This window comes from Gossypium raimondii, chromosome 12, assembly GCF_025698545.1.
Source record: "Gossypium raimondii isolate GPD5lz chromosome 12, ASM2569854v1, whole genome shotgun sequence".
Taxonomy (NCBI): Eukaryota; Viridiplantae; Streptophyta; class Magnoliopsida; order Malvales; family Malvaceae; genus Gossypium; species Gossypium raimondii.
The window spans coordinates 895,698-915,161 of NC_068576.1; the positions used below are offsets into that span (position 1 = coordinate 895,698).

The 19,464-nt window shown below is 33.8% G+C and overlaps 3 protein-coding genes and 1 non-coding gene across 4 annotated transcripts; 1 reads left to right on the plus strand and 3 right to left on the minus strand.

Moving 5' to 3' along the window:
* Nucleotides 1-5,467: 5,467 nt before the first annotated feature.
* Nucleotides 5,468-6,936, minus strand: LOC105762643 (peroxidase 3). Its single transcript, XM_012580439.2, has 4 exons — nt 6,685-6,936; nt 6,420-6,611; nt 6,175-6,340; nt 5,468-6,080 (listed from the first exon to the last, which is right to left on the minus strand). The coding sequence occupies exons 1-4, from the start codon at nt 6,892-6,894 to the stop codon at nt 5,677-5,679; spliced, it is 972 nt and encodes a 323-aa protein (XP_012435893.1). The 5' UTR covers nt 6,895-6,936; the 3' UTR covers nt 5,468-5,676.
* Nucleotides 6,937-10,812: 3,876 nt separating this feature from the next.
* On the minus strand, nt 10,813-11,313 carry LOC105761886 (uncharacterized). Its single transcript, XM_012579829.1, has one exon. It carries the CDS (start codon nt 11,311-11,313, stop codon nt 10,813-10,815), a length of 501 nt encoding a protein of 166 aa, XP_012435283.1.
* A 1,044-nt stretch (nt 11,314-12,357) lies between these two features.
* LOC128035703 (small nucleolar RNA R71) lies at nt 12,358-12,464 on the plus strand. The gene has a single exon (XR_008192254.1). It is a non-coding gene; the product is annotated as a small nucleolar RNA R71 (small nucleolar RNA).
* Nucleotides 12,465-15,132: 2,668 nt separating this feature from the next.
* LOC105762642 (peroxidase 3-like) lies at nt 15,133-16,455 on the minus strand. The gene is made up of 3 exons (XM_012580438.2): nt 16,239-16,455; nt 15,788-16,148; nt 15,133-15,715 (listed from the first exon to the last, which is right to left on the minus strand). Exons 1-3 carry the CDS (start codon nt 16,446-16,448, stop codon nt 15,312-15,314), a joined length of 975 nt encoding a protein of 324 aa, XP_012435892.1. The 5' UTR covers nt 16,449-16,455; the 3' UTR covers nt 15,133-15,311.
* Between the last annotated feature and the right edge of the window lie 3,009 nt (nt 16,456-19,464).

Consider the following 19,464-nt stretch of genomic DNA (forward strand, 5'->3'; position numbering starts at 1 on the left):
TGCAGAGAAGCTCATGCTGCGACATCTGAGGCACCTGTTTTCATATTTTTCATCTCATTTTAGCAAATTTGCCATCTTGATTAATCTATTCATTGCGAGCATTGTTCTCAATAAAATTTCATATTGTCCGTTGTAATAATCTTTTTTAAGCATTTTTATTGAAATAACGATTAATGGACCGAATATTCAAGCAAAAGGAGTTTTGCATATTACTCTAAAGGATTCTAAATAATACAGAAACCTGAAATAGGACTATTATTTAGAGCACACCAGGTTTAAAGGGTGAAATGTCTAAAAAGGAAAAGTCTAAATTAAGACTATCCTTTCAGATTTTGTTGTCCAAACATGGATTGAGCAAAACGAGAAAATGTCGTGTTGGTGACAAAACTTCAATGAACAGAGAAGCAATGATCACCAAGTGATAAGAAAAGGTTTTCTCGGAGAAGAAAATTTTGTAATTATGCATGAGCATTTGGTATGACACCTAGGAATGAGGTAAATGACCAAAGGGTTTCACATCCTTGAATTGCGATAGGAGAGGATTGAGAAAGGCCATATCTTTCTACCCTTGGGTTACAGTGGGAGAATGAGGGTTCAAATTTTATGTCCCAGTGGATTGAACTTTGACGTTCACAGTGGGGGCAATCAGATTAAGTGTTTCTTTGGATATGCCAGCCGAGCAAGAAGGCGTTGTAGCAGGATAGTGACAAAACCTTATTAAGCTTTTGTGTGATGATAACCTAAGCATTAAGGAATCATTTTCATGACATTTTGCATTTATTCAAATGTCATTCATACACATCTAGTTAGGAGCGTTTGATTCATTCTGGTCATGTCATCCTAATCACTAGGCACAATTAGGTTCATAAAATCGAACATACTGGTCATGTTCCCGGAGAACGATCGGTGAAAATTGAAAACAAAGCCTTGCCTCCATCGGTTGCAATGGAGTGGTTGAAGATTTCGATCTTATCTCCTAAGCGATAGTGGAGCGGATCGAAGATGGCGGATTTTACCTCCCGTGGTTACAAAGTGAAGTACATTGAAGCCGATAACTCTATCTCCCGAACAACAATGGAATAGATTGAAGATTTGAGATCTTATCTCCTAAGCGAGAGTGGAGCAGATCGAAGATTATGGATTTTACCTCCCCGTGGTTACAAAGTGAAGTACATTGAAGCCGATAACTCTATCTCCCGAACAACGATGGAATAGATTGAAGATTTCAGATCTTATCTCCTAAGCGATAGTGGAGCGGATCGAAGATGGCGGATTTTACCTCCCGTGGTTACAAGTGGAGCACAATGAAGCCGATAATTCTACTTCCCGGACAACAATGGAATAGATTGAAGATTTCAGATCTTATCTCCTAGCGATGAGTGGAACAGATCGAAGATGGCGGATTTTACCTCCCGTGGTTACAGATGGAGTACATTGAAGCCGATAATTCTACTTCCAGACGAAGGAATAGATTGAAGATTTCAGATCTTATCTCCCTAAGCAGTAGTGGAGCAGATCGAAGATGGCGGATTTTACCTCCCTGTGGTTACAGTGGAGTACATTGAAGCCAGTAACTCTATCTCCCTGGGCAACAGTGGAATAGATTAAAGATTACAGATCTTATCTCCCTAAGCAGTAGTGGAGCAGACAAAAGAAACCAGATCTTATCTCCCTAAGCAGTAGTGGAGTAGATCGCATCAAGTCTTATCTCTCTAAGCAGTAGTGGAGCAGACGAAAGATTACAGATCTTATCTCCCTAAGCAGTAGTGGAGCAGACAAAAGAAACCAGATCTTATCTCCCTAAGCAGTAGTGGAGTAGATCGCATCAAGTCTTATCTCTCTAAGCAGTAGTGGAGCAGACGAAAGAAACCAGATCTTATCTCCCTAAGCAGTAGTGGAGCAGATCACATTAAGTCTTATTTCCCTGGAATTGCAGTGGAACATTCTAAAGCCACAAATCTCATCGCCATGGAATTACGACAGAATAGATTGAAGTCATATCTTTCTGAAGTACGGTAGAGTGGATTGAAGCAACAAGGCACAGTGGACTTGAATGAAGCTACTTGAAGAGAAGCACCCAAAGAAGTCAAGCCTCGGCGAGTCCAGGCAAATTTGGTCTTTCTTAGTCTTTGCTCTGTTCTCGTTACATGAAAACGAGCAAAGAGGGGCAACTGTAGAAGCCCAAATTTGTTGGGCCCAGTATCTAAACCAGAGACCCAATAACAATGGCCCAAAATAACCAGGCCCAAAAAAATCAACTTTCAGCAAACCCTAGTGGCCTCCCTGAGCCCTAGCGCCATCTCGCCCAAGTCCCTTGGCACAAGCGTTCCACGGTCGGCCTTGGCGCCACCACCGCCGACTCACCAATCGACGACTTTGTGTTCGCCTCGTCACATCAATCGCGCAAAAAGAGAACAACACGCATAGCAGAGAAACAACAAAAGGAAACAACAACATGCAAAACGACAAATGAACGATCCAAGGCACAAAACGTCAAAATAGAAATCTAGGATTTTTAAATCGGTTATATAAACCAAATCGAATCTGTAATGCTTCTTCTTCGATTTTCCTTGTAACGAACACACATATATTGAAATCAAAAATCGAGATTAAGAAAAGGTTTTTGAACTGCTTTTCTCTTCATTTTCTTAATTTTTTGTGTATATATTTATTTCTTTTATTTTTTCGCGAATCGATTCTAAAAAAATAATCAAAAAATAAAAGGAAAGAAACCACCGAATCGGCCCTGGCCGTCGTCGTCGTCGCCTTCGCCGTCGTCGACGCGAGTTTAGATAGGGGCAGCTTTTCTTTTTCCGTCGTTTCCCGTTCCTTGGCCTCGATCTCTAAGTGCGCTTCAACGCTACGGCTGAAGGCGCCTTGCATGGCTCAAACCACCGGGCGGGAAGGCGTGACGGCGGCGCACTGAACCTAGCAGAGAAAAGGATTTCCTTTTCATTTTTTCTCTTTCTTGCGTTCTTTGCGAGAATGAAGCGGCGAAAAATAAAGCAAAATTTTAGCCTTTATTGTGATTGCAATACGGCGCCGTTTAAGGGGAGATTATGCATTTTGCCCTCGATGGGTAATTTATGCATTTAGTCCTCCGTTTTTACCAAGCGCAATCCAACTTTCGCTTCTTTTAGATTTGGGTGCAATTTTGTTTTTGTTTCAATCGGGTCCTTTGACCGTGTATGTGCCTTTTCTTACTAAACGCTACGTCTTGGGTCGGGAATATTTCCTGAAGGTCCTTCGAGCCTTGAGCGCGTTTCATTTCGATCCCGAACCATCATCTTTCATATATTTGCGATTTAAACCTCGAATTTTGGGCCCGATTTTAATTTCATCCTATTTTGTTTAATTAATTTATTATTCTTTTTTAAAATTATTAATAATTAATTCATTCGTTATTTTTAAAGAACTCTTCTTTATTGTTATGCATTTTGAGTTTTACATATATTAGTTATTTTAAATGTTTCACCTAATATTTATTTAAAATTTTTATTTGCATTATTTGTTTTAAACTATTATATATATATATATATTGTCCTTTAACCTTTTAATTATTTTTATCTTTTATTTTTATAAAGAAAAGGATACTGTTTTGTGTTTTTAGTTATTGTAGTTTATTTATTTTAAACTATATTAGTATTTTTCATTTTAGTTTCATATTTGTTTGCTTGAGATATTTGCCATTCATTTCAATTGATCTCATATTTATTTGTTTTATAATATTAGCTACGTAAAATTGTTCTCGATTATTTCGCTTACTCGGATTATTAATATTGGCATGTAAAGTGATGCATGTGGTATGATTATTATCATTATGCACGCGTAATTTGTTCATTTGTTTTCACATTATTGTCATTTACTAACGTGATATTTTATTCGTGAATTATCATTTCATGTGCTATATTATCGTTTCATTTCATTTCATTGCTTCAAGTTATGTTTGATTTGTATATACCCATAATAATAAACCGGTTTATCTTATCACGAACAAAACAAATTCACCTCGTACAAGTGTTGCGCTTGTCATTATTCAAAAAGAAAATTTTAAAATAAGGCAATATTTCGCGTTTGGAAAATCGAGAAAACGTGCCCTAACGTGCTGGGTTTCGATTTCTTGTTCGACCAAATAGCCAAATATCCTTTTTAAACTTTTAAAATAAGGCAATATTTCGCGTTTGGAAAATTGAGGAAACGTGCCCTAACGTGTTGGGTTTCGACTTCTCGTTTGACCAAATGGCCAAATACCCTTTTAAACTTTCAATAATGAAGGCAATATTCCGTATTTAGAAATTCGAGAAGTCGTGCCCTAACTTACTGGGTTTCGATCTTTTTTCGCGTTAAACCTAAATAACCGAATATCCTTTTAAATTAAAATAAATGAGGTTTAAATAAGAAAATAAAAGGCAAACTTACTCTCAAAAATACGAGGTGTCGTGTCCTAACTTACTGGATGTGACATCTTGTTAATTTGAGAAGAATGCATTTTTCATTTTGATTTCTTCATGTAATATTTAAAATAACACAATATAAAGAGGGATCGTATTTTTAATTCTTTTCGAGTTTTTAGTTTTCGACACCAAGACATTAAGTAATCAATTAGGTACCAATTTTGGGCGTGTCGAGGGTGCTAATCCTTCCTCGTATGTAATCGACTCCGAACCCATTTTTCTAAATTTCGTGGACCAAAATCGTTGTTTTAATAAAAATTAAATTGTTTATTAAAAACAGCCGTTTTACGAGGTGACCCGATCACACCTCATCAAAAAAGGATTGGTGGCGACTCCCATTTTCGTTTTTATTTTCAAAACCCAAGTCGACCCCGTTTTTATCAAAAAAATGGTGTCAACACAAAACATATGAAATTTTTTTCTATATTACATTATTACATTATTACCCTTGCAATAGTTTATATATACAAGGATGGAACGGGTCGGGTGGGGCAAACAATTACCATAACCGTTTCAAAAGAAAAAATTCATCCTACCCCGCCCCGCCTCCATCTTTCAAAAGAAAAAAATCGGCTCCATTCGAAACGGAATGATTCAGAATCTATCAGGTGGTTTAAGTTTTGCCATCCCTAATTGTAAGAGCTCGAATTTTCATAATAAGTTAGAGGTCTAATTTTGCCTTCAGCCCCTATACTCTTCTATTTTTAAATTTAGTCTCTTTACTTTTAATTTTAAAAAATTAGTTCTTCTATTTGTTTGATTAAAAAAAGTAAAAGTTGATTTAATATGAATATGTAATATCAATTGGAATTTTATTTTTAAATCATTCTTTGAATATTAAAATGTAAGATAGTAAAGTTTAATGAAAATTCATTAACAATATTATCAATTGAACAAGAAGCAGTAATGTTTTTGGAATCGAACGGGTGATCGAACCAGTCAAACTAGTTAAAACCCTAAATCTAAAACCCTAAACCCTAAACCCTAAACCTAAGTTTAAGAAAATAGCAATGTTAAACAAGAAGCCAAATAGTTTTATATTAAGAAAAAAGGGTCAAAGAGAAACAAATCGACTTGGCTTAAAAACATGAATACATGAGCAGAGCATTTAGTGGTTGCTGGAGTAAATTCCAATCTTCTTTTCATCAATTTTTAATAACAAATTAGCATGTTATTACCATGGAATGGTCCGTTGAGATGCATAAGCAGAGTCTTTCAGGAATTAGTTAACGACAAAACATTTCTTCCTAATCTCTCCTTCATTCCCTGTGACAACTCCAATGGCTCCCATCCTCTTCATTGCCTGCGCAAACTCCGTGAAGAATTTCTTCGAGTCAAGCAACTCGTCCACGATTTTGCGTGAGCCTTTGTTCGCCAGTAAGGCTGCATCAGACTGAAACAGACCCTTGTTTTGCTTAACAGTGACGTAGTAGTTATTATCGAACGTCAACGCACTACCAGGATCCATCGGCACGAATGTCGTGTTGTCACTAAGGTTTTCGCATTGCGTCTTCAAGAAAGATGCATAGGTTGGGTTCAAGGAAGGATCTTGATCACTTCTTCCAGTAAAGTTGTATAGCCTGTTGCTGAAGGTATTGCAATGGCCTACTCCGATCGTATGCCCGCCTGCATTCAACTTTTATGTTAGCACTTTTTCGGAAATCTTTGTCGACATTGAATGATCAACTCTTTTAGGTTATGTTCTGCATTGAGATCTTACCTGATAAGACCACAAGGTCATGGACATTGAGGCCTTTGCTAGTGAAACTTCGTACGAGGGCGGTGAAGTTGGAGAGAGGGGAAGGAATATTAGCCAACGCCTCGGAAATTCGTGATATCTGGCCGTCTCTTCTACCGGTAAGAACTTCCCACAATGGTGTTTGGAACTACAAAGTAATATTGCATAGTTAAAATGCTTTTAGTTACCAAAGTTAAACATCTTGCAAGGATTTTGGTTTAGCTTACTTTGAAAGAAACAGCATCCCTAGCAGCCAAGGCCAGAACATCAGCGCACGAAACTACATTCGGACATTTCTTCTCGACTTCTGCTTTTAGATCGTTGATGACATCGAAACCAGCAAGGGTTAGGTTCGGAATCGCATCTTTCTCGGCAGTATTGTTAGTTGTCGAGTTCAATAGGACTGAACCATCACACCCCTGAAAAGATTTTCCAATAAGCATATATGATTGAAGACATTATAAATGTGGAACAATAGTTAGAAAGCCTTACCCTAACAAAACAGTCATGAAAATGCATTCTCAAGAACCTTGCAGGCAATGTGGGATCATTGGCAACATGTTTTTCAGTAGCTTTCTTGATTATCTCCTCTGCATCAGGACATGTATCCTTGTAGTAACCCTTCCTAAGGCTACCACCATGGCAGGTCCCAACAACTCCAAATACTACTATGCAAAGCAAAATGAAAGCCTGGTTTGTCATCTTGATTTCTTGCTAGTTGAATGTGGCAAATGGCAAAACCAGCTCTGCCATTTTATACTAGTCGTTGGGAATATATTCCTAAGATCCAGTTAAGCAATGTATAGTTTTAAAGAGACTTCTTCCCAGTATCTTCCATTACTATACTTTATAGCAGATTTGGTGGGAATGATTAACATTACAAACTTAAAAAAGAATACAGCAGAAGTCAGCTCTATAAACATATATAGGAAGATAGATTTGAGAGTAGAGCATATTTGACTAGTGTTTCAGCCAATGATTGGCTCTCCACATGCCTATCAAGTATCAACCTGATTAGTTTTTTCTTGGTTTAGGCTGGTAGGAGGCGGAAAGATGTTAATGTTACGAGTGTTCTTACTTACTATACTCTTATCAACAAATAAATAAATCAATACGCGTTGTCTATATTTTATACATTGCAATTTTTAAAAAAAAAATTACAAATTTGTTGGCATCAACATTATTAACAAGAGGATGTGGGTTTGAGCACGCTGATGTGCGTTTGTATAAAAATTATTTAATATAATTTAATCAAATATAAAATTTTGAATAAAAATAAATGATGTGTAAAAATTATTATGTAAGTGCATGTGTTGAATCCAGTAATACAATGATAAGAAGGTATTGTTCCCACCAGGACCAAATTCTAAGCTACTAATTATCAACTGTTCAATTTTATCTAATCTGAATAAGAAAATCAATTTTAATTACTGCTAAAATTAAGCTAAGAAAGTTATGAAAATGCTATTAAATTAAAATAACGAAAATCTATAAGTTTTTCAATCAATTTTAAGATCTTGGAACTTCATCTAATCTAGTTAATCAATTATCTCTAGTTCAATTGTTCAACATATGCAATTACTAACCTAAGATTCAATGGCATTAACTAAACCCTTCCAGTATTTAGCTAAGTTAATCCTCGTTCCCCATTAGCTATATTTCTATGCTAGACAAGTTGGGTGAAGTCTCTATCAACAAACCTTTAAGTTGATTACTACATCAGGTATATTCTTATCCTAGTCGCAACTAAAGTTAATCGTAATCTATTCAGTTGAGGTCTAAATCTTAATTTTTTCTTCCAAAACAAATCAAGATTATCAAATTAATACAACTTGGTGGCTAAACAAGCAGATTAAATAAACACCAGATTGAATAAATAATTAACAAAAACTGAAACAATTGAAGAGAGAAGAATAAATTAATTAACTAAAAATAGGATCTATCATCGTTCTAAGAAAATAGAGTTTAGTTTATGTTGACTTAAGAAAACATCACAAGAAGAAATTTAGAACAAACTTGCTTTGATTAAAAAGAAATAATCTAGAGATAAAAATAATTCAAACTGATGTCGAATGCCTCAAATCTTTTTGTCTTTTCGTCTTTGCAAGCTTGAAGTTCCTCTGGTGTGAGAGAGTTATATTTTAGTCTTAAAGTTGATTTTTTTTCACTTTTTTCTCCCTTTTTTTCCCTTAAATCACATCACCTCTTATTTTTAGTGTTTTGATCGTTTCATTACATCAGACATAGAATTGTGGTGGAGCGAACTACTTGCTGTTTGAAATTTTGAATTGAAGATTGTACTCCATTGCACTAAAAGCTGATGGAGTGAAGGACTTCTTTTCACTACTTTTTTACTTTATGCTCCAAGCCTTCCATTCTTTATCCGAGACCTACAATATAAAGAAGAAAATAGCAAGTAAATCTGAACTAACTCTAAAATTAATAAAATTCAAATAAATATAATTAGTCTAAAAAACAATAAAATATAGTAAAATCTAACCTAAATGCTAAGTTTAGCTTCTAAAATACTATAAAAGCTATACTAGCATAATTCTAAATATAAGAGTTATTACACCCCCAAACTTAGATTTTTGCTAGTCCCTAGAAAAAAACAAAGAAAAAATAAAATAAAAATCCAACCAACTCAAAACTTAAATCCACTAATTCTGAATGTTCTAAAAAATTGCCTCAGTATATTAGATCAAAATCCAGTTAAAATAATCTCTAAATTCTAAGTCATTCCCTACACTCATTGTCGTGTGTGTGAATATTTCGAATCTAGTAGTTAAAACAAATAAGATTATAGTGAGGTAAAAATCATCGAAAAGATCTCTTAAGTTTATGTATCTATCAATCTATCTATCTATCTATCTCTTCAATAATGTAAAATAAAACTTAGTCAAAGGTCAATAGAACTTTATTCGACTTGTAACATGGGCTCGGATTAAGGTTTTGGCTCAAACCCTAAGCATTAGTTTCTTATGGATCGATGAGTAGCAAAAAAGTATTATCCCCCACTTCTCCAAATAAAGAGCTTAACTCATTTTCGACTCCACCTTTACAAATCAACAACTAAAATGAAACAAAAGAACTTTTATTTTGATTCGTCAACAAGAACATAGGTACTTTTAATTCCTTTCTCTCTTTTTTTTTTTTTTCAATTTCATTCATTTTTTTTCTTTTTTCTTTTAGCTGAAATAAATAAACAAAAGAAAATAAAATAAGAAAGTCTACAAAGACTAACCTTCATGCTTTATCCCTTCTCTCACCGAAAATGTCCACCTTAATGTCTCTACCTATCCCAATCGATACTTTAAGCTACAAAAATATATCCATTAAGACCCAAAGACTTAAAAGTAAACAAAGGTGGACTGAGAAAGGTTAAGCACTACGACTTAATTTTGGCTAGTGTTAGGGTTAAGGGTTTGGGATGGGGTTGGGGTTGGGGTTTGGGTTAGAGTTTAGGTTGTATATTAAACAATTAAGTACATGGACTGGGAAAAGGTATAAAAAAGGCTTAAACTATGGGTATTAGGGATATTTATTCATAGAGTCGGCTTTATAGGCTCAAACGATCCAAAAATGGCCTGAATCATTTGCCTTGAGAAGACATCAGACAAACTCTAAGCTAAAATTCAATTCAATTTACACACACATGGGATCAATCTCCAAAGTAACTACAAAATCAAAATCAATGCTCAATTTTTTAGGTAATTAATCATAGAAAAATAATATAAAATCCAAATCATTCAAAACTAAATTTCAATATTAAAATACTAAAGTCATTTATCACAAAGACAAACGACCCGTGACCACGTTTACTTTTCATCTATCAAGTAATACCGATGAGAGGATATCATTTACCCATTAATTGGGATATGAGTTCTACTATTATGGATGATGTTACATATTGCAAAAGTCGCATAACCAACACACTAGCTTTCGGATCCTTATCTTTTTGAAGTTAGATTTTTACTTACATAAAAGTATACGAGTCACGCATACATAGTCCATCATCCACTTAGGATTAAGGTATGACACACTATGAATATCACAAGTGAAGAAATCCAAAAACGGATCTAGGATCTATTCTACTTGGGTTCTGTCCGATGTATTGTCAGTCCATTCAGTCACATCTATATCTCTATTTTCGATGCTTTAGAGAAAGCATCTCCCCAATTAGACTTGATAAATGACATATTAGTCTTTCAATCGATTTACTCATTTCTTGTTAGACTAAGGACATATTTAGGTTCGTCTACTAATACAAGATAAGTTAGGGCACCAGATCCAGCACTTGACGAACCAAATTTTCGTTTTCTAGAAAGTATCTTGCATCGTGAGTTTAATAACAACGCATATTGTTCAGGCTCGAATTGTTGTTTTACAAACTTCTTACCATTCCATTTCTTCATCGGTACATGACATAGTTTTTTGTCGACAAATTGTCATGATGATGAGCCTCTATGTGCACTAGTAAGAGCTATCAAGTTGATCTCCAAAGTTGATGGCTTAACAACCGAGGGCTTAAAAACCTTTGAATCAGTTACTCCCTCTTTCACGTTATCAAGGAGATTGTTTTAAAATTATCTTCTTCTTTTTTGTAATACTGTTAGGAACTTAAACTGAACAACACTCTTGAACTTGCATCAAATTTAAAGCAGAGAAAACCTTAAAGGTTACATGTTCATTTTCTACTCTCATAGCGAGTTCGCCCTGCTTGACATCAATAAATGCTTGTCCTATCGTTAAGAAAGGTCTTTCAAGGATTAATGAAACATCCCTATCTTCCTCCATGTCTAAAATAATAAAATTGCCAGGATAATAGAATTTTTCAACCTTCACAATGGCATTCTCCACAACATCCTTAGGACATGCTAGAGTTTTACCAGCTAACTGCAATGTAACTAATGTAGGCATTACCTCCCCTAGTCTGAACTTAGTGAAAAAATTAACTCCAATGGAGTAAGGGATATTGAAACTACCTGGATCCTTAAGCTTTGAAGGTAACTTATGCTGTAAAATAACACTAAACTCCTCAGTTAAAGCCATAGCCTTAAATTCTCCAATACGTCTTTTCTTCGACAGCATATCCTTCATGAACTTGACATTGCTTGACATCTGTTATAAGGCCTCGAAAAATGGAATATTCACAGTCAATTTCTTGAACATATCTAGAAATTGTTATAATTACTTGTCCAATTTGCTCTTTTGCAACCGCTGTGGGAATGGAGAGGGTGGGTACACTGGAGCGTTACTCTCAACAAGTTCTAACTTCAGTTTTTTCAACTTCCTCTTTCCCCTTCTCAGAATTCTGACTGAAATGATATTCCATTTTCTTCTCATTGATTAACAAACATTTTTTTTTTGTCAAACTAAATTATCTCTCTGTTCAACCCACTACCACTAGGAATCTCTTTACCACTTCTAAGAAGGATTGACTTACAATTCTCATTCTGGTTGTCCATCTTATGGTTCAGTTGTGTGTTAGATGGTAAAGTTCCTTATCGTTGACTACTCAAAACAGTTTTCGGTTGGCTTATTTGTGCTTCTAATGATAGAAGGGTTGCTTATTGACTTAAGGCTCTTACATAATTTTTTTGCATGTACTCCAACAATAGCTCATCAGTTGTTTTTTTAGGTGGAATTTGTTGACCTTATGGTTGTATTTGCTGAAATCCCAATGGAGCATTCTGTCTGAACAATAATTTAATTCATTGCTGATTATTTTCCATGAGAAGTTTGGGTGATTCCTTCCTTCAGGATTATAGGAGTTCAGGAAGGCATTGTTCTGTTGATTCTGATTACCCATGTAATTTACCTCTTCAACATATCCATATCACTACTCGATAGGATGGGAACCTCCATAACAGTCACATCCTAATACTACACTATTCACTGATTGAATCAATCAACGTTGTTGTAGAGACAAAGTATCTAACCTTTTATTGATCGCTTTCAACAATGTCATCAACTATGCCAAAAAGTTGAAAGCTTGACCCAATTCATTAACTCCCACTAGTTTTTTAGGTGCAGTATGCTCAGAAATCTCATAATTTTGGAAGGTTCATTCTTCCAAAATTGTGTAGGCATCTTTCAGAAACTTTCTTACCAATGAACCTTTAGATACACCATCAACTTAAATTTTCGTTGCAATGTCAAGCCAAACTACAATGTGGGCACTTTCTAAGAAGTTCCTTGTACCTTTCTCATGCATCGTACAAGGTTTCCCCATTGTACTGAGTGAAAGTGTAAATATCCTTCAAAAGTCTAGTCGTCTTAGCAAGAGGGAAATACCTAGCTAGAAATTTCTCCACCAATTGGTCCCATGAGGTGATAGAGGCATAGGGAAGAGAATTGAGCCAACCCTAAGCTCTCCCCTCTAAAGAAAAGTTAAACAATCAAAGTCTAATTGCCTCGTCGGATACCCCATTATACTCCATAGTGTCACATATCTCTAAATAGGTTCTTAGATGAGAATTGGGGTCTTCACTCAATAATCCAAAGAACTTGTTGTTCTAAATCAGTTGCATAGCCTTAACATCGATCTTAAAATTATTCACCTCAATATATAGTAGGCCTAGTGATACTCTAGTGATATCCCTCATCTAAAGGCATGCTTTAATTAATACACCTTCTCCACTATTGTTGAGGTGATAAAGGCATAGGGAAGAGAATTGAGCCAACCCTAAGCTCTCCCCTCTAAAGAAAAGTTAAACAATCAAAGTCTAATTGCCTCGTCGGATACCCCATTATACTCCATAGTGTCACATATCTCTAAATAGGTTCTTAGATGAGAATTGGGGTCTTCACTCAATAATCCAAAGAACTTGTTGTTCTAAATCAGTTGCATAGCCTTAACATCGATCTTAAAATTATTCACCTCAATATATAGTAGGCCTAGTGATACTCTAGTGATATCCCTCATCTAAAGGCATGCTTTAATTAATACACCTTCTCCACTATTGTTGAGGTGCTCAAGTCATCAATGGTTGATCACCAACCCTAGGTGGGTCAGTTTTACGATTCTCAAGATTCTCTAGATTATCAGGATTCGTCTCAATTGGTTGTACTTTAGCTTGTCTAGTTGCGCTTTGATTTTGACGACAAGTCTTTTTAGTTTCTGAATTAAACAATATTAAAGAATCTGACCCAAATTTGCATATGCAATAGTACCTGAAAAACAAAAAAAAAAGTAAAAAAGATCCGATCTTAGATTACTAATGAATAAAATTCATATTAGAAGAATATAACTTAAAATTTTGGTCCTTGACAACGGCGCCAAAAACTTGATGTGTGAAAATTCATTTGCAAGTGCACGTGTCGAATTAAGTAATGCAAGTGCATATGTCGAGTTAATCTCCCTTTGCCACTAGCTATATTCCTATGCTAGACAAGTTGCGCGAAGTCATTATGAACAAACCTATTAAGTTGATTAGGGCATTAGGTATATTTTTATCCTAGTCAAAAATTAACTCGTTCGCTGATGCTACTAAAGTTAATCCTAATCTATTCAGTCGAGATCTAAATATTAATTTTCTCTTCCAAGATTATCAGATTAACAAAACTTGGTGGCCAAACAAGCAGATTAAATAAGCACGAGATTGAATAAATAATTAACAAAGATCAAAACAATTGAAGAGAGAATAATTTATTTAACTAAAAATAAGATCCATTATCGTTCTAAGAAAATAGAGTTTAGTTCATATTGATTTGAGAAAACATCATAAGAAGAAATTCAAAACAAGCTTACATTGAGAAAAAAGTAATAAGAAATAATCTAGAGATAATAATAATTATCAAACTGATGTTGAACTCTCCAAATCTTTTTTTCTTCTCGTCTTTGCAAGCTTAAAGTTCCCCTTGGTGCGAGAGACTTGTTTCTTAGCCTCCAAGTTGATTTTTTTCACTCTTTTACCCTTTTTTTCTTAAATCAAGTCACCCATTATTTTTAGGGTTTTAATCGTTTCATTCCATTAGACGTAGAATTGTGGTGGAGCAGATTGCTTGCTGTTTGAAATTTTGAATTGAAGATCGTGCTCCATCACATTGAAATTTAGTGGAGCGAATGGCTTCTTTTCACTACTTTTTACTTTATGCTCCAAGCCTTCCATTCTTCATTCGAGACCTACAATATAGAGAGGAAAATAACAAGTAAATTCGAATTAACTCTAAAAATGATAAAAATCAAATAAAATATAATTAATGTGAAAAACAATAAAAATGTTGTAAAATCTAACCTAAATGTTAAATTTACCTCCTAAAATACTATAAAAACTATATTAGCATAATTCTAAATATGAGATTTATCTATAAATTATTTATATAAAATACATAGTTTTGAAATTTTCTAAAAGAATTAATTGCCTAATCTTCTACAAACTTTCTTAAACAACAACAATGGACTCAATAAAAAAAAACCATAGAAATTTGCTAAAACAAATTCTTTACTATGATTTGAAATTATTAAGGGGAGCTAATGATAGATTTCCATGAATAATATGCGAGTCTATTTCATGATTATTCTCCTGATATGCTGGTTTTGCTTGAAACGCAAGTGAAAGCGCATAAAACTGATAGCATAATAATTTCAAGAATTGGTTTTCTGTACTATTGTGTAGAGCCCAGGGGTTTCTCAGGTGATATCTACAACGGTCGGGTGGAAGTTGTCTATAACCACGCATAATTTGTTCACACATAAGAGTTTCTTGCCCTACGAAAGTCCTGACATGCAAAAGCGCGAGAATTTGTGAGACTGGTCATTATTAATGATGCATGGATTCTACCAGGAGATTTCAAAGAGAGTTTATGCTTGATAACTAGTTGACTGACTTTGGCTTCATCTTTTGAAAAGACGATTAGATAAAGCTATTGAAAATGAAGATTGGAAGAAGAGCTTTTTAGAGACTTTGGAAATGTAGAGACAAGAAGAACGAGATATTCAGAGAGGTCATCTCAAAGCTCGTTTCTTCCCCTTTACTTATCTTATCATGCAAGATTGCTTTGTAGTCTTTAACGAAGAGTAGCTTAGCTTTAAAAAGATGTAATACATAGCAAAGCATTTGGAAATCAAACATTAATGGTGTCCATTGAGGTACATAAGCAAAGTCTTTCAAGAATTAGTTAACAACGTAACATTTCTTCCTAATCTCTCCTGCATTCCCCGTGAGAACTCCAATGGCTCCCATCTTCTCCATTGACTTTGCAAACTCTTTGAAGAATTCCTTCGAGTCAAGCAACTTGTCAACAACATCGCGCGAGCTTTTGTTCGTCAGGAGGGCGGCATCGGACTGAAACAGACCCTTGTTTTGCTTAAGCGTGACATAATAGTTATTATCGAATGTTAGCCCGCTACCAGGATCCATCACCACGAAGGTCGTATTGTCACTGAGGCTTTGACATTGTGTCCTCAAGAAAGTTGCATAGGTTGCATTCAAGGAAGGGTCCTGATCTCCATTCCCAGTAAAGTTGTATAGCCTATTGCTGAAGGCATTGCAGTGGCCTACTCCGATCGTATGCCCCCCTGCGTTTGAATGATTTAAGTTGAAAAGTTTCATCTTTTATCATCTAAAAATGTTGTGCATTGATATTGTACCTGATAAGACCACCAAGTCTTGCACATTAAGGCCTTTGTTAGCGAAGTTTTGGACAAGGGTGGTGAAGTTAGAGAAAGGGGAAGGAACATTAGCCAATGCCTCGGAAATTCGCGACACCCTACTGTCTCTTCTACCGGTAAGAACTTCCCACAATGGGGTTTGACTTACTTTGAAAGAAACAGCATCCCTAGCAGCCAAGGCCAGAACATCAGCACACGATACTACGTTCGGACATTTCTTCTCGACTTCTGCTTTTATATCGTCTATGACATCGAAACCAGCAAGGGTTAGGTTCGGAATCGCATCTTTCTCGGCAGTATTGTTGGTTGTCGAGTTCAATAGGACCGAAGCATCACAACCCTGAAAAGTGAAAACTTTCCAATATCATGTAACGATTTGAGACAACTTGCAGGTTCTTGTAAATGTGGTACAAATATTTAGAAGCCTTACCCTGACAAAACAATCATGAAAATGCATTCTAAGGAACCTTGCAGGCAATGTGGGATCACTGGCAACACGTTTCTCAGTAGCATTCTTGATTATGGCTTCTGCATTAGGACATGTGTTATTGTAGAAACCCTTCTTAAGGCTACCTCCATGGCAGGTCCCAACAACTCCAAATACTACCATGCAAACCAAAATGAGAGCCTGCCTCCTCATCTTGATATCTTGCTAGTTGAATGTGGGAATGGCATTGGCAAAACCAGGTGTGCCATTTTGTCCTTGTGGTTGGGGAATATATTCCTAAACAAGTTGCATTTAAGCAATGTATAATTTAAAGAGATTCCTTCAAAATACTACGTTTTAATATTTTTGGTACAATAATCCAAGAACATAACATCGTTAGCGTTGAAATCCAAAACTAGGACAAAAGTGAAATACTAAGCCATCAACCTGATTAATGGCAATTACGTATATAAACAATTAACATGTTTTTTCATGACATGCACAAACTTAAAAATATGTATATATTGAAGAAGTTAGCTTAATAAACATATATGAGAAGTTAGACATGAGAGTAAAACATAATTGACTCCTCTTTTCAGCCAATGACCGACACTTCACATGCTCATCAACCTGTTCTTTTCGGGTGGTAGGAGGTGGGAAGATGTTAACGTTCCGATTGTCCTTATTAAAACAATCATCTAACAAATAAATAAACCAGTCTTAGTTGCCGCAGAGCCCTCGTATTAAATTGGTTCCCACTTTAACGTTTACTTACATTTTTTATTTTATTATTAAAACCGTTAATTTAATTATTAAATTACACGTCAAATTTTTTATAGCTAAATTTAAAATAAATAGTTAAAGAAAATATAATGTTGCCGCATAATTTGGTTAAATTAGTCAATTATGCCAGTTTTTTTTAATTAGGCTTATAAGCCTTTTTTTTTTAATTCAGGGAAGTAGACTGTTTTTGGAGAGAGAAACGAAAAGTGCTTCCAGTTGGCTATTAAAAAAAAGTGAATGATAAAACTTTATAAAAGTTTCGAAAACCTCAAAACAAAAATCTTTAAAACATCTATTTTTACAATATTCATATAAAATTTTCATTTTAAATTATATCACATAAGATTTAATGTTTCATTTAATAGTTAAATTAATGATTTTAGTAACAAATGATCTAATTTATATAAACTTGATAGTTTAAGGATCTAATAGAATGATTTAAAATTTAGGGACCAATTTAAAATGGGGTCATAGTTTAGGATGTTTGATGCAATTAACTCAACAAATTAATAAGGATGGATCCACTAACACTAGTGTAAAATTAAAGTGGTTGTACACCATTCCATAATATTTTATACCATTAATATTTTAACAAGATATCTCAAATTTCATACTCCATTCATGTAGTTCATGCAAATCAAGTTTGACATAAATTATTTTTTTAACTATTCGCTTTATATAAAAAAAACTTTCGAATATTAAATATATATTAATATAGATAGTATTTTAGATCAATATGATAAAGCTATCAGTTTGATTAAAATTTACATGCATAATAAATACAAATATTTTGATGAAAAAATATAAAAATGTGTAAAACTAAATTTTATATTAGTATTGCAAGTGGATCCTTTCTAATACATAGTCAACTCTCTCTATAAGAGTACAATTTGTTTGCTCAAGTTTTGCCTGTTATAGAGAGGTGGGTATTATACATCTATAATAACATGTTATCGAGAGGAATCGTTCGTGAATTTCTATTAAATGAAAAAAAAGAATTATGTTTAAAATGAAAGAAAGTGAAAATCAAATCAACAAAATTAAAAGACGTATAATATGTGCATATATTATCCCTTTTATGTGTATTTTATTTTACATTCTTTCACATGATTAATTATAAAGTTTATAAATCTAACAAGTTTAATTAATTAATGACTTGTCAAATTAAATTAATGAATTAATTATGAGTTACTAATTAATTCGAGTAGTCAATTTAGAAGTTTATGATGTTGTAAATTCATAGTAGAATATTTAATTAGGAAACTTAATAGTTTATTAAATTGATATCTTTAAGGCATAATGACTTATTTGGTCCTCTAACTTAACAAAATTGTCATTTTAGCCATTTATTTTTTGCCTCTTTTAGCCTTTGAACTTGTATTATTTGTCAAATCACTTCAAAATGGATGAAAAAGTTAACAATTATTTACTTTGCTAACGTGGTATCCATGTGGTAGTCCACATATATGCCACATAAGCAATTGATTAATTTTTTAAAATTTAAAAAATATATTTTATCATTTTTAATGATTTTAATTTTAAAAATATTTTTTATCAATTTTTTTTAAAATTCTTAAAAATTTAAAAAATTAAGTAATTGTTGACATAACATCTACATGTATATCACATCAGTAAAGTTAATAAACGTTAACTTCTATCCATTTTGAGGTGATTTAACTAGGGGTGAGTATTCAATCGAGTCAAGTCGAATCGAGTCAAAAAATTTCGAGTTAGTCGAGTTGACGGATCCTATTTTAGCAACCAAACTCAATTTGAAATTTTTTTTGAATCAAATTGAATCAAGTCAAAAAAATTTGAGTCAAATTGAGTCAAGTTAACGAATCATATTATTTATTTGCGTTTACATGGACCGATTATTTTACTAGTAGATGAAGTACAATATTATTTAATTACATAAATAATATAATGATTTTGTCTTTTAACTTAATGGGTAAACATTTATCAAAATGATATAGTTTTACCTTTTAACTTAATGGTTGACTTTTAACTTTAGAAAAGGTAAACATTTATCAAAATGACATAGTTTTGCCTCTTCTTATTCGAATTTTCAGATAACTTGAATTGTGTAATTCATATTCGAGTTAAACCGAAAATTTTGATTTTTTATTCGAGTTGACCCGAATAACTTGATTAACTCGAATAACTCGAACTATTTAATTTAAAATTTAAATTTTTTTCGATTTTTTAATTGAATCGGATTTTGCTCTAGATTAGACAAACAACACAAGTTCAAGGGTTAAAATAGGCGAAAAACTAAATGGAGGGCTACAATGATTTTTTTTTTGTAAAGTTAGATGGCCAAATAAGTCATTATGCCTATATTTAATTCTACTCATTGAATATTATTTAGTAAAATATGATTAATAGATTTCTTTACGTGAAATATAATCATTTTAATGAAATAATATTTTAAATAATATCATTT

Bases quoted from the DNA above. Each gene is read 5' to 3' on its own strand.
- LOC105761886 (XM_012579829.1), bottom strand. From the start codon at position 11,313: ATGTCAAGCAATGTCAAGTTCATGAAGGATATGCTGTCGAAGAAAAGA.
- LOC105762643 (XM_012580439.2), bottom strand. From the start codon at position 6,894: ATGACAAACCAGGCTTTCATTTTGCTTTGCATAGTAGTATTTGGAGTT. The intron at 6,612-6,684 runs GTAAGGCTTTCT...AAATCTTTTCAG, and splicing joins TTCATGACTGTTTTGTTAGG to GGGTGTGATGGTTCAGTCCT. The intron at 6,081-6,174 runs GTAAGATCTCAA...AGTTGAATGCAG, and splicing joins TGACCTTGTGGTCTTATCAG to GCGGGCATACGATCGGAGTA.
- LOC105762642 (XM_012580438.2), bottom strand. From the start codon at position 16,448: ATGAGGAGGCAGGCTCTCATTTTGGTTTGCATGGTAGTATTTGGAGTT. The intron at 16,149-16,238 runs GTAAGGCTTCTA...TTCACTTTTCAG, and splicing joins TTCATGATTGTTTTGTCAGG to GGTTGTGATGCTTCGGTCCT. The intron at 15,716-15,787 runs GTACAATATCAA...ATTCAAACGCAG, and splicing joins AGACTTGGTGGTCTTATCAG to GGGGGCATACGATCGGAGTA.